Source organism: Grammomys surdaster, unplaced genomic scaffold (assembly GCF_004785775.1).
Source record: "Grammomys surdaster isolate TR1022 unplaced genomic scaffold, NIH_TR_1.0 66, whole genome shotgun sequence".
Classification (NCBI taxonomy): domain Eukaryota; kingdom Metazoa; phylum Chordata; class Mammalia; order Rodentia; family Muridae; genus Grammomys; species Grammomys surdaster.
The window spans coordinates 15,743,146-15,757,016 of NW_021604568.1; the positions used below are offsets into that span (position 1 = coordinate 15,743,146).

The window sequence follows — 13,871 nt, forward strand, 5'->3', positions numbered from 1 at the left end:
TAGCCCTAAATGCATCCATATCCCCCACCCCCACCCCACCCCCCCCCACCCCCACCCCACCCCCAAGGCTCAAGGAAAATCACGGGAAAGGGGGAGAAGGAACGTAGAAGCTGAAGGGTGAGAAAATGGGTCACCACAAAAGATGGTGCTTGGACCTTGCCCTCAGGACTGCCCGCAGTGCTGCCGTCTGCCCACGACTGGTCCCAGCAACGTTATACCATGGATTGGGAAGGACCCATGAGATCACAGCCTTCCTTGGAGAACTGCTGTTAATGGCCATTAATGGTTGTTGGATGAGGAAATGTCATTTTCTTCTGTGGTGTCACCACTGATGAGTGGTCCACATTCCAGTAAATAACTTCTCACCCACTCATGTTAGGAATCTCAATTAGATTGTCAGTCAGTCAGTCTATCTGTCTCTCTCTCTTTGTCTCTCTGTCTCTCTGTCTCTCTCTCTGTCTCTCTCTCTGTCTCTCTCTGTCTTTCTGTCTCTCTCTCTCTCTCTCTCACACACACACACACACACACACACACACACACACACACACACACACCAGTAAGTGAGTAGGCTTGCCCAAATATAAATACTCAATGCTATAGATGGAAAGAACATCGAGAGACAGGTAGATGGCGGAGAGACAGACAGGTGACAGCTACAGACAGACAGCTGTCAGACAGGTATACGTACACAGAAAAGTCAAGAAGTATACACGCACGATTAGTAAAGTGAGCACTCGAAAGGAGTGAACTGGAATCAGAGGTGGTAGTTAAAGGGTAGCTCTTTGCTCTTTAGAGTATATCGCACCGAGAAAGTTTTAAATACTATATACGCAATCAGACAGAAATAGGCTAAGGACATTTTAAGGAACCAGTCATCAATAAACAGGCCATGCCGGGCGGTGGTGGTGCACGCCTTTAATCCCAGCACTTGGGAGGCAGAGACAGGCAGATTTCTGAGTTCAAGGCCAGCCTGGTCTACAGAGTGAGTTCCAGGACAGCCAGGACTACACAGAGAAACCCTGTCTCGAAAAACAAAAACAAACCAAACAAACAAAAAAAAAAAATAGGCCATGAGAAGAATAAATCAGGGACATGCAAGAAACTGTGTGACCACTGGAGTGGGGATGAGAATTATGAGAGAGGGGAAGCCATTCTGGGAGACCTTCCTAGGGCCAGGCTGGAATGACTGGATCAGTGGGGACAGAGACATAGAGACTGGGCCAGGTTAAATGTCACAGGAATAAGACAAAACAGCGGCCACAGACGGGGGTGATTGATCCTGATGACAGAGGCTCCGTGTTTGGAAGAGAGCAGGCAGAAGCCTTGTGATTCGAGGAGAGCAGGCAGAAACTCTGATTGGAGGAGAGCAGGCAGAAACCCTGTGATTGGAGGAGAGCAGACAGAAACCCTGTGATTGGAGGAGAGCAGGCAGAAACCCTGTGATTGGAGGAGAGCAGACAGAAACCCTGTGATTGGAGGAGAGCAGACAGAAACCCTGTGATTGGAGGAGAGCAGGCAGAAACCCTGTGATTGGAGGAGAGCAGGCAACAGAGTTGAGCTGGAGCTGGTGTTCTTAGGAAGGATTGGTGGGGTCTCCTAAAGACAGCTGGAGCGACCCATGGACAGAAGAAAGGCTAGCTGGCTTTCTCTACAAGTGGTGACACGATCGTCTTTATTCACACAGCCCTGCATTCTCTCTCCCTCCACACACCTCGTTCATCAGCCGGCTAGCTGCCCCTGCTCCGGCCTTCGACTTCATGTCCCAATGGAGAACGGATTTAAACTGCTCGCCATCTTCTTTGCCATCAATCTGTGTACAATGAAAGCATTTTCAGTAACGTCTCCACTCAAGAAGAGAAAGAAAATAAGCGATGCATAGGTAAATTGGGGCAGTTCTTCTGAGTCTAGGCGGTGAGGTGTTAGTGTTTCTGCAAAGCTCAACACGTTATCAACACATCATCTGCCCTACTGTGGTTTCATCTGTGTCACCGGCTGGATGACATGTTGAACTCCTTCTGTGTGCAAAGCTCTATTAAGTGGTGCAATTTAAAAGGCTAGAGTTACTCCAGCAATGTGGCCCAGCTAGTAAAGACTTGCTACCAAGCCTGACGACCTGAGTTCAGTCCCCAGCACTGACTCCATAAATAGTCTCACACACACACACACACACACACACACACGGCACAAATATACATACATACATACATACATACCCACATGTAAACAATTTTTAAAAGATAAGGTAAAATCTAGAAATGCAGTGTTGAATTTCCTTTCACTCTCAGTAATCAGGAACTTCTAGCTTAATGTACATTTATTTATTTTTTTCAGAGTGACATTTGCAAAGTAGAAAACCATGGATCTGTGACAAATCCCCACTCAAAGTCTTTATCAAAATTCCCATCATCAACGCCTTTTCTCCCTTTTGAAAATTTTAACATGTGCACAATGTATTTATCTCTTTTTGAATTGGCCGTGTCTCTCAAAGAGGCGGAAGGGTAGTATTGGAAATCTCATTCACCACACATACACATAGGAATGTTCAAAGAATTGAAGCCTAGAAAGAATATGATTGGCCATTTCAATTTTTCCTGATGTTTTTCATCAGGAGGAGAAAGGAAAAGAAAAGAGGAAGGGGGTTCCAATGATCAACTGTTTATATGCACACACACACACACTATATATACCATACATACACTCACACACACACATATATGTTCACATGATATACAACTGCACATGTGTGCACACATGTACATCCATGAACAAAAATACATGCTGTAATATATCAATGTATAAACACATATACACAGAAATATACAGGCACACACTTTTCACAGAGACACTCATCCATGCACACACACTCATATATTGCAAACATACAATACACATGAATGTATACATATATACAGCAGTGCACATATCATGTGTCTGTACGTGCATGCATGGCTATTCACATTTCACTCTGCCCATGTGCAAACATATGAATATTGTCACATAGAGACACACTCACGCCTCCTGGGAAACTGCCATTCTTTCCTATAGTCTAAAAAAGAATGAGAGATTACGCTAACATCCTGCCGGACTAGCCTCTGTCATACATAGTTAGAAGGACACGAGTCCACTGCCTCCCAAGGAAAGGTAAACACTGTGTGTCTTATAGAACTGTAAGGTAGCCCTACTAGCTAAGACTGGGGGGGGGGGTGCTGGGCAAAGACAGACAGTGTAGATCTGTTTGTACTGTGTACAATATACCCCAAGAGCATTCTTATAGCAACTACTTCTCCCTGCACACATCTGCAGAAACATCTGGGTGTGTGACGTTTCAATTTTTCTGGCTTTTGCAGTTTGCTACCTTCTGGGTATATATACACAGTGGGCCAATAAGATGGACTCTACAGCCTGACAGGTCTGGATTCATACACAGGGATCTGGATGGAATTGTACACGCTCTATAATGTCTTTGAGTCTCAGCTTCCTCCCCAGACGAATGGGATAAGAATAGTATCTGTTCCCTTGGTCTGTAATGCGTATGGCGTGAAGTAAGCGATTTCCAGTCAGTGCAGTTGCAAAATAAAAGCATAATGCAGAGAGCTTAGGGAGGTAGGTCTGGTAGCAGCAGCTGTAAAGTCACATGCAAGGACAGAAGCATTAAGACAGTTTCTTAAGTACAGTCCTGTGAATACCAGAGTCCATGCAAGCGGGGGCGACACCAGGAAAGGACTCTGGGGTGAAGAGAGATTACTAGAGAGCCCTACACCTGCTGGGTAATTCCTAATTTTAGAAATCTGCCTAAGTTCCATCCCACAGAGGAGTTACTCTTGGGCCTGCTGACAGAGGGCCAATGATTCATCATGTTAATAGACACAGCGGTTCCATCAACAGCTGACTGGGTGACAGAAGCTCACTGTTGGATTTAACGCACCATCCTCCCAAAGCAAACTTCATTTCTCAAAGTATATCTGAGCTACCCTCCCCAAAGGGGGATCATGAGATTATACATAATTGTAAGCCATTACTCAGTTCAAGAACTGCAAACTGGAGGGTTTTAATATCCTATTCCAAAATACTACAGAGGAAGGAAAAGAAGAGTGCTCTTTATAATATTTTTCAACTATGTAAATTTTGTTTTATATGTTAATGACCTAATGTATGCAAGGCCTATTGTATAAAGTGATACCACGGTCTGGCTGGCCAGACATATGCTAGAATCAAGGACCTGCATTGGCCTCTAATGTTGAAACAGGACATAGAGCAGCAATGGTCTTTTAAGAGAACTTTGCATGTGTCTGAGGAGGAAGTCAATTGGTCTGTATATAGACAGAAACACTTAAAAACCAACAGGTGTCGGAGTCCATGGATTTTCCTTAAAAGCTATTTCAAAATGCAGAGCTAAATGACTTACCGGACCCGTGGCTGCCACAGACTTCTTCAGGGTTAGGTTTAAGGGTGTGTGGTAGACACTAGTGAATGTGTTGTTCTTAGGGTTGTGGCTGCAGGATTAAATACAGATCAAAATTAGGAATGTGCTTTATCCAAAGGGACAGGGGATTCTTCTTAAAATACTAGTCTCTTCTTAAGATGGACACATCTCAAGGATTCAGCTCCTTCGTTTCCCAATGAATCACCCTCAAAAACTCAGATCATGTAAACTGAACACATGTAACAGTGAGTTACATTCTGCTGAGGACAGTCACTTGAGAAGTTTCCAACAGAATAGATGAATCTGGACATCACTTAGGAGAAACACTTTAAAGATCCATCTGTTCACATCTTTGGCAGTTCCACTGTTCTGCAGAGTTCATTGTCTGACACAGTTACAGAGGTGGACTTGGTCTCTCACTAACTAGAAATTTGACATTTATTGGCCACGTCTGAAAAACCCCACTTTGGGCTCTTTTGTGACTAGATACGAGTGAGCACTTCAGGAGAGGTGCTGCTCAGGGTCCAGCCTGGAGCTTGGGAACCAATCCCTCGGTTGACTACATTTTGAAAACCTAAAGTCATGCAGTGGCGATCAGGGTGCCAGACACTTACGCGTGACAGTACGGCTTTTTCTGGTGACTCACGAAGTTATTAACAGAAAGCATCATCTTGCAGACCTCACAGTGAAAACATGCTTTGTGCCATGTCTGAAAGTCACAGAAAAGATCTGCTAGTTAAGCTGTCTTCCTCCAGGCCTGGAGCTCACAGACTTTATGGTAAAAAGTTGGGAATTTGGATAAAATAAAGATAAAATTCCAGAACTCACATGTGAGTATGCTATGTTAAAATGAAACATCTTTTCCCTTAAAATAGCATAGAAGACATAGAAACAAACAGAATCTATGTAAGTTAGGAAAACATATCTTTTCCTTATCATTCAATATACATGAGAAGATAAAATCCCAAGTTTGTCACTCTTCCCAAAGACCATAAAAAGGAATCCACTGACCTGATCTATACAGCTGATCTTCTCAGCAGGGTAAACCCCATAGCCACACCTAGAGCAGGCCTGCACATTCATCTTGGAGTGTGGGAGACAGGGAGAAGCAACAGGCAAACTCCGATAGAACCCTCAGTTGAGTCTGTAGCACCTTCAAAACCCCACCACTATGAAACTCCTCGGGACGCCTGGAGCCTTTGGAATCCAACTTCCACTTTCCTACGCTGACCTTCTGCTTTGGAGTCTGCAGCTGGTTGGTTTTTAAAGCTGCCACTTACTCAAGTGACAATTTTGGCAACTCCGTCAGCACGCATGCGCCTGAGACAAGGTAGAGGTATTTCATGCTGACGTGCTTCTCAAAATAGAAAAGTTAACTCACGACAGCATCGTGTTTATGTGGATAACCAACTCTTGGTGTGTGTGTGTGTGTGTGTGTGTGTGTGTGTGTGTGTGTGTGGTCAGATGCTTAGGTCTGGTGAACACTAGCTGTGTTCATACTCCAGAAAAGGAGTCTAAAGAATAGCCATACCGCCATGTGGCCATCAAATTAGAAACGCTGACTGTAATGCCTCTGACTAAGGCAGACAGGCCAGTCCCCAGAATATGGATGAATGAAGAAAAGAAATAAGAAGGAAAAAAAAGATCATGACTGCTCCTAGGTGTGAAGGAGGAGAAAGTTTATTGCAGATAAAAGGGAGAGTATAGCCTGAGGCAGGGCCATCTGGGGGAGTCCAGAGCGGACATGGCCAGACTGAGCTGGGCCGTGTGTGCAGGTAGGGGAAGGGAGAGAGGGAACTTGTTGTAGCAGCCAAGATTCCAAAGGTACAAAAAGGGGCAGGTAACCAAGTTACTAGGATTGTATATATATGGAAGAGACTCTGGGGAAAGGCACTCCAGTCTGGAGGGTTCAGTGTAGAGGACAAGGTATACCAGCCATACCCTGTAACAGGTGGGGACCAAGGGAAGCTGGGAGAACCTGGTGGCCAGGACTACTTGGATATGTAAAATAGGCACCTCAGCTCTTTGCCCAGGTTTGAGATCTAACACTGGATAAATGAGAATTGATTCACACTCCTGGAAGGATAAAGACCAAACCTAATAGTATTGAATTTGCAGAAACAAAACTAAAAACGTATGGTACTAATTAGTGTTTAACTTTTACTGGAATTAAAAATTATGTAAGAACAAGTATGAATGAATGCTTGGTGTTTGGCCTTCTATACCTTGTCCTAGAATATTCCAAAAAGGCTTATTTCCTTGACTCAAAGGTCTTAACAGAAATAGTTTAACGACAAAAATCTCCTCTTGGCTTTGGCAAGTGCCCGTGGCATTTAGTCTCTGCTCACAGGCAACCTGTGACCTGCTGGGACACCCTCTACAAAAGGACACTTCACTTGTCCATACCGGGACCTGATCACTTTATGTGTCTATTCCCTCCTGATTAGTCTTACAACAGCAATTGCTACCTGGAAATACTAAATATGAATAAATCTACTGTTCAGAATCAAGTCACCTCCACCAAAATATAACACTGTGGTCCAGATTGAGCATCCATATTCCAACGTCTAGAAAAAGGCCCGTCCTTGGTGTTCATTAGAGTAGTAAACTAATGTAAGAAACTTAATTCTTGGCATTACAGTCAGCTTTTCTAATTTGATGCCCAAAGGCAGTGGTGGCGAATGCCTTTAAGCCCAGCACTTGGGAGGCAGAGACAGGTGGATTTCTGAGTTCGAGGCCAGCCTGGTCTACAGAGTGAGTTCCAGGACAGCCAGAGCTATACAGAGAAACCCTGTCTCGAAAAACAAAAACAAAAAAAACAAAACAAACAAACAAACAAAAAAACCCAAGAAACTTAATTCTTACACCAAAATGCCTAGAGGCTAGAACTGAAGTCCTAGGCAATAGTAAGACCTCAGATGGATGTATAAATGTTCCATTCAGGCAAACAATACGCCCCAGCCAACTGATGTCAAGAGGAAACAAGTTCTCAGCATTGCCAAATATTCATTTCCCATGGAAGCCAGAAATCTGGTTTACAAATGAAATTTCCTTTTAAAAAGCGTAAAGGGAACACTGGGAGTGAAACCTATTAAACAGGGCTGTGGTCAGTAATTCTCTATCAGACTACCAGTTTGTGACCTTGGGCCTTTCTTACTGGAGATAAGACTGGGTGTGGGGAGGTCAGCCCGAGAGAAGGAAGCTACCAGGCACGAATCAGCGACTGGGGTGGGGCTGGGCAAGTCTCATGAAGCAGAGACTAGGGTGGGGCCAGAAGCTGCCCTCTCAGTGCCGGGAAGGGACTCAAAGCAGGAACTCTAGGCTCAACTGCTCCCCACAGAGCAACCACCATCCTGGTAGCAGGATGGTCTCCAGCCTGAGCAATGGGAGCAAACTCGAGTTGCTTCCCTGTGTACCAGAGTTCTCAAGCCTGACTTGGGAGTTATCGGGGAGCCCTCAACCATGAGATGGAATCACTTTCACTTACCAGAAAAGCTAAGGGCGTTTGTACCCTGGCAAAGACCAACTGCGCCCTACAGCTGCTCCAGGTTCTCCATCCACTTATAAAAACAAGGATTGTTGGAAGGAAAGGCATTTTGTTCAATTTTGTACCAGAGCTTCTGTTTCCTGAGATACTGAAATTTCGGGGGGGGGGGGTGGTGACAGCACAGAGAACAAGGATTGGGACAATCTAAAAGTGTCGAAATAAATACCTATTGCAGGACAGACAACACAGGCATCCCTTAGCTGAAAGACGCTAAATTTTAAGCGTGTCTTCCAAAGTTTATGTCTTGGAAATTCTATCACCAATGTAACAAGGCTGGGAGGTGGGGCCTGAGTAGCAATCAATGGATCAATGTCACCAAAGAGACACAGAGGTGTCCCCTCTTCCCCTCTCCTCCTTGATCTCATCCTATCAGCCAAGGCATGACACAGCAGGAAGTCCTTCCCAGATGCCAGTGTCATGCCCTCAGTCAGCCTGCTCTCCAGAGGTATGAGACAAATGCTGTTTGTCATGAGCTGCTGAACGTTGGGTGTTACTAAGCTGTAAGAACAGGGTAAGACAATAGGTTGGGCACTTGGCCCATACCACAGCTCTCTACTTTTCTTTCTTGGTCCAAGCTCTGGCCCCTTGGCTCCAGGAGTATATCAGGCCACCAAGCTAGGGAACACAAGGAGTTCCTCCAACCTCAGAGAGTGGTTCAAATAATATGGGCCTTAGCCTCGGTTCTCCAGAAAACAGGAGCTAAGGCAAAGGCCTGTGTTGAAGATGGTATTTGGGAGAGTACTTTAAGTTATAACTCAGGAATCAGAGTGAGGAGGCAGGAAACAGGAGGAGATAGACACTGTGAGGTTGGTCCTCAAGGCAACCAACATTTGTATCTAAAATGCTCAGGACCAGAAGTATTCAGGTTTCAGTTTATAATTTAGTTACATATATTATGAGATAGCTTAGGTGAACAAGTCATATATAAATGTGAAAATCATGTTTCATATATACCCTAATACACAGCCAGAAAATAATATTATGCATATCTTTAATAATTGTGTGTATGAAGTGAAGTGGAGGAGGAAGGAAAGATCTGCATTGGCCTGGAGTGTCAGAGAATTCCTTCTACGGCTGGATGACACCACTGCTTTAGACCCAAGAGGAGGTGGAAATGGGTCAACAAGCTCACGGTGGGAAGAGCGGCTTACCTCACCACAGCCAACAAGTGTCAGAAGTCAGAGGAAAGGGCCAGAAAACAAACACATCCTCTGTCTTGGTGGCTCTGACACCATGACCAAAGCAAATTTAAAAGTAAAGCATTTAATTGGGATCTTATAGTTCCAGAGGGTTAGAGTCCATGAATGACAGAGGGACAGAAACAGAGAGACACTCTGCTAACTAGGAAAAGGAGCTTTAGAGATCTCAAAGCCGACCCCCAGTAACACACCTCCTCCAGCAAGGTCACACCCCCTAATCCTTCCCAAGCAGTTCTACTAACTGTCCGCCAAGCATTGAATATATAAGCCTATTGGGGCCATTACCTTTCAAACCACCATGCCCTTCAAAGGCGTGTCTCAGATGGCCCTGGTCCTCCAAGTAAATCCCACCTTCCACATTCCTGCTACTTCTCAGCCTATTCAAATTGAGACTCTACCAATGGACTAAATCATGCATGAGGTCAAAGCTGTTCTGAGCTAGTCATCTCTCGAGTGCCTCCACAGGCACACACAAGAGTGCACTTCATTAATTTCCTATGAAATCTGTCAGTCCAATCAAACCGACAATTAAAATTCTCTATCACTCTATGTGAATGACTGCCAGAGGAAGGAAGGAGAAGAGATTGACCATCAGCCCTTGCTGAGAGCTCAAAAGTATTAACTCTCTGTGTGACAGAGCCCAAGAGCAGCTTAGCTCCTAATCCCAGCAGGCAAATACCAAGCAGCAGAGGGCCATGGTCACTGATACTTATCTGTATGAAAATGGCCAGTGTCTGGAGAGCCAAGGCTGAGCTGGCACCAGAAGATCCATCCAGTCCCTCCACACCCCTCCAAACACACACGTGTGGTTGAAGGAGTCTTACGTAGGAACTGAGAGCAGTCAGCAGAGTGTAGCCCTTGGGTCTGAGAATGAGAAGTTACAGCTAGATCAGGACAGATGATAGAGTTTTGTGGACCCTTGGTGGAAATGCTTCTGGCAACGCCATCCCCCTGGCTTTGGCTTTAAATGTTGATCCGCAGGGAGCTGTGGTCAATGAAAAACTCCACAAGCTTTGCTATATATAACTGACAATGTTCGTGATGTGGAGAGGGGTTTCCTTTGAACTTAAGTACAGCACTCTTTATTCATCTCTTAAACCCCAGCTTGTTGACAATGGGCCCCTTGGTTCAGCTAATCAAGATCTTTCTAGACCACAGATGTGTCACCAGAACAGAGTGCTTGTCCTTGGCTCTGAGTCATTTCCAGCTCTCTTTGGAACTGCACAAGTGACTTTGTTTTGTAGTGTCAGGACAGCTACTAAAGGCCATTGGTCAGATTAGAATGGGGCTGCCCACCCTGTCCAAGTAGCTTATATCTGTTTTGGTTCAGGCCTCCCTAGAATTGGAACTAAAAGCAGAATCTTGAGTGCCTGGGATGGAGGACACTTAGGAGTTGGCAAGAGTGAAGGTTTCAGGAGAATGGGGCAGAGAAAATCAATAAATGGTGTGTGCTGTGCCCATTACTGCTGTGAACACTGAGGCTAAGTGCTGCTGAGAACTGTCTGGGGAACTGTATAGAATTCATCTCAGAAATGCCCTACAGGGGCACGTATCCACCCAACTCTCTCCTGTTATTAACTCCTCTATACCTTCAAAGAAAACCAGCTGAGGAATTAAGTAGCCTTGTGGAGTGGGTGGCTGAACTGGTGGGGCTGACACTGGGTACCCTACAAGTCAGAGTTAGGAGTAGGAAATTGGATGTCAGCTTGGTAAAGAGTTTGCAGGAGACTCACCTCGAGCTTCCACTGTGCTGCAGCTGACGGGGTCCATCTGTCTACCCCTCTGCTCCAGAGACAATGCTGGGGTAGGAAATTCACAAACCATGGCTTTCAAACCTTTCCAAGTCAGACCTTCAGCAGCTACGGATGGAGCACACTCGAGGTGCTTCAGTTAGCTAATGCTGTCATCCAAATTCCCCAGGGGGAGACAGCGTAAGCAACAGAAATTCACTTCCTCACACCTGTGGGTGCTGCACATCACAATGAAGGTATCAACAGGGCTCATTTCTCCTGAGGTGTCTCCACTTGAGAGGCCACCTGCTCCCTATGTATTCACATGGGTCTTAATCTGTATCTCTTACCAGAACTAAGATTATTCTGGATTACAGCCACCGTGGCCTTATTTTACCTCTTCAAAGACCCCCCCCCAGCTTGAAGAGACTCTCGGTGGTTAAGAGTTCATACTGTTCCTGCAGAGGACCTCAGTTTGGTTCCCAGCACCTACACTGACAGACAGCTCAAACCTCCTACAACTCCAGTTCAGGGGTGATCCGTCAGACTCTTCCGAACTCCAAGGGCACATGTACATGTGTGCGTGCAAGCACATGTGTGCGTGCAAGCGTGCACACACACACACACACACTCAATTAAAAAGTATAATTTTTAAAAAAGACATTATCTCCAGATGCCGATGATTCTGAGGTTAGCACTTCAGCATCTGAGCAACTGTCATGCAACATAAAGCACACGATAGCAGACACAATGCTGAGATGTAAGGGAACGTCACAGCACACTCCCGCTCACAGAGCTGAAGGAAGGGGCTCGACCCCATTTGTTTCCTGTTACTGTGATAAAACACAGACCAAACCAACACGGGGAAGTTGGAGTTTACAAGGCTCACGCTTCCAGGGCACAGCCCATCACAGAGGGAAGGCAGGACAGGAATTCGAGCAGGAACCTGGGTGAAGCAGACACCATGGAGGATTGCTACTTACTGGCTTGCTTCCTGAGTCTGCTCTGCTGGCGCTTTACAACAATTCAGACCCCATCTGCCTGGGGTTGTACCGTCCTTGGTGGGTTAGGTCCTCATGCATCAATCAGCAATCAAAAAACTGTCCCCCACAGACACACCCGCAGAGCAAGCTGATCTATGCTTAGAATTCTAACAACTCAAGCTGTCCCTTAGCTGAAGTTCTTTCTTAATTGTCAATCATGAACAGCTATCACAGGGACAAAGAAAAGTCTCATGTCTCTTCTTCTCTCCTCTGGGCTGAGGTCCTGACCTGAGTGGAGAGGGTGTGGCTGAGGCTCAGTAGATATGCAGTAGATCTTGCTAGAAGTTCCCTCTCTACAACTCCACAGCAGCTGATACTGTAGGTACCAGACAGAGTAGGTCTTGGGGAGAGGCTTCTGCTGGGAAAGCAATTACTGACTACAGAGAACTTTGTACCACCAGGTGGGCTATGGGAACCTCCCACTGAGGGTCCACTGCTTCTGCAGGATGCAATAAGTACAGAAACTACAAGCAAACCTTCCCATCATGGAAAGTATCCTCGGCTCCCACACATAATGCGCAGTCCTACCACTGGCATAAGGAAACTACGTAAAGGACTCGAATGAATTTTCACAGAGAAGACAGAACAAATACATCTGGAGTTGAGAGGCAACATGAATTCATTCTGTTCATGAAAAGAAGGGATTCTGCCTGGGCCCTGCCCCCTTGCTCCTCAACCAACAGAAGGTCGTTGGTATCTCAGCAGGGGCCTGAGTTTGGGTCTGAGTTTCTGGGTACAGACAGTGGCACTTCAGCTAGTCTTGGGGTATCTCTATACTAGACTCCTGTGTAGTTACAGCCTGTGCTGTTTGTGGAGTGTTAGATTGAGAACAGTCACTCTGGTACCCTGAGGGGTGAGGTGTGGGCAGGTGTGCCCTGCAGCTAGGCATGGGAATGTACTGGCAGCTTGGCTACCAGAGGAGGCTAGGAACAAGGTCTAGAGAGATGAGGCCAAGAGCAGTTATGAGGCCAGCCCCAGGGAAACCACCTGATAGATAAGGCTGGTAAAGGTCTTAGGAAGATTCCCATATACACACTTAGTATAGACCGTAAGCTCAGCACAGTTACATGGCTGGGAACAGAGGCATAACTTAGTGGAGCTTCTCTCCAAGGCCCTGGGCTAAACCATAGCACCAGCACACCCAAAGCCGAGACCTAGGAGAGACATTCAGGAGAGAGCATCACTTGCATTCAAGATATCGGTATAATGTTACAGAGTGGAAGGTGCCATGGGTCTCTTTTCTGTGCTTCCAGAAGTTTAAGTGTCTGTATTGTCATAATCCAGTCTGGGAGCAAGTAACTGGAGGTTCTCATGCCAGCCCACAAGCAAGAACGAACAAGAGCTTTCCCGTCATGCTGCCCCGCCTCTCCACCTGAGTCAGCTATGGATTCCTGTATGCCGATGCGTCATGCATGCTATAGCATAGGAAAAGCCTTCTAGTGGATAGAGCATCGCTGTCTGTCTAGGCAACAGGACCCTAGCTCTGTCACGTGGGCAACACCTCACATTCCTTACACCAAATGAGCAGACACTGGTTGTTAAGGCCCTACCACATTTCAGGACTAGACCAGAAAAAGTCACGGTTTACACTTAGATAAATTAGAGTGTCGATAGGATTTCTTCATTTTTTCGAAGAATTGTCAATTGAATAATTTTAAAAAGCAAATCATCATACCGTAAACCATGGCTTACCCTAGCATTTACCTCGACAGTTCAGGGACACCAGCATTACATAAAAAGGTGGGCCGGCATATTAAGAGTTGTTCATTTTAATTATGTCCTCACACTTGCTTGGGGTGAGTTTTTCTTGACTTCCAGAAAGTGCCCATACTGGCTGAGATTTTAGAGATAGTGCTGAAACTCTGGGGTTCAAGGAAGACACAAATAAAATAAAATAAAATAAAATAAAATAAAATAAAATAAAATAAA

At 45.5% G+C, this 13,871-nt stretch overlaps 1 protein-coding gene across 1 annotated transcript in view; it reads right to left on the reverse strand.

The window, feature by feature from the left end:
• Positions 1-5,241, reverse strand: part of Nrap (nebulin related anchoring protein) — a 79,238-nt gene extending 73,997 nt beyond the window's left edge. The window contains exons 1-3 of the mRNA XM_028773468.1: positions 5,038-5,241; positions 4,406-4,493; positions 1,712-1,810 (exon numbers count right to left, since the gene is read on the reverse strand). Of these exons, the coding sequence (XP_028629301.1) occupies positions 1,712-1,810; positions 4,406-4,493; positions 5,038-5,093 (243 nt within the window). The 5' untranslated portion in view covers positions 5,094-5,241. The remainder of the gene's footprint in view (positions 1-1,711; positions 1,811-4,405; positions 4,494-5,037) is intronic.
• Positions 5,242-13,871: the final 8,630 nt, after the last annotated feature.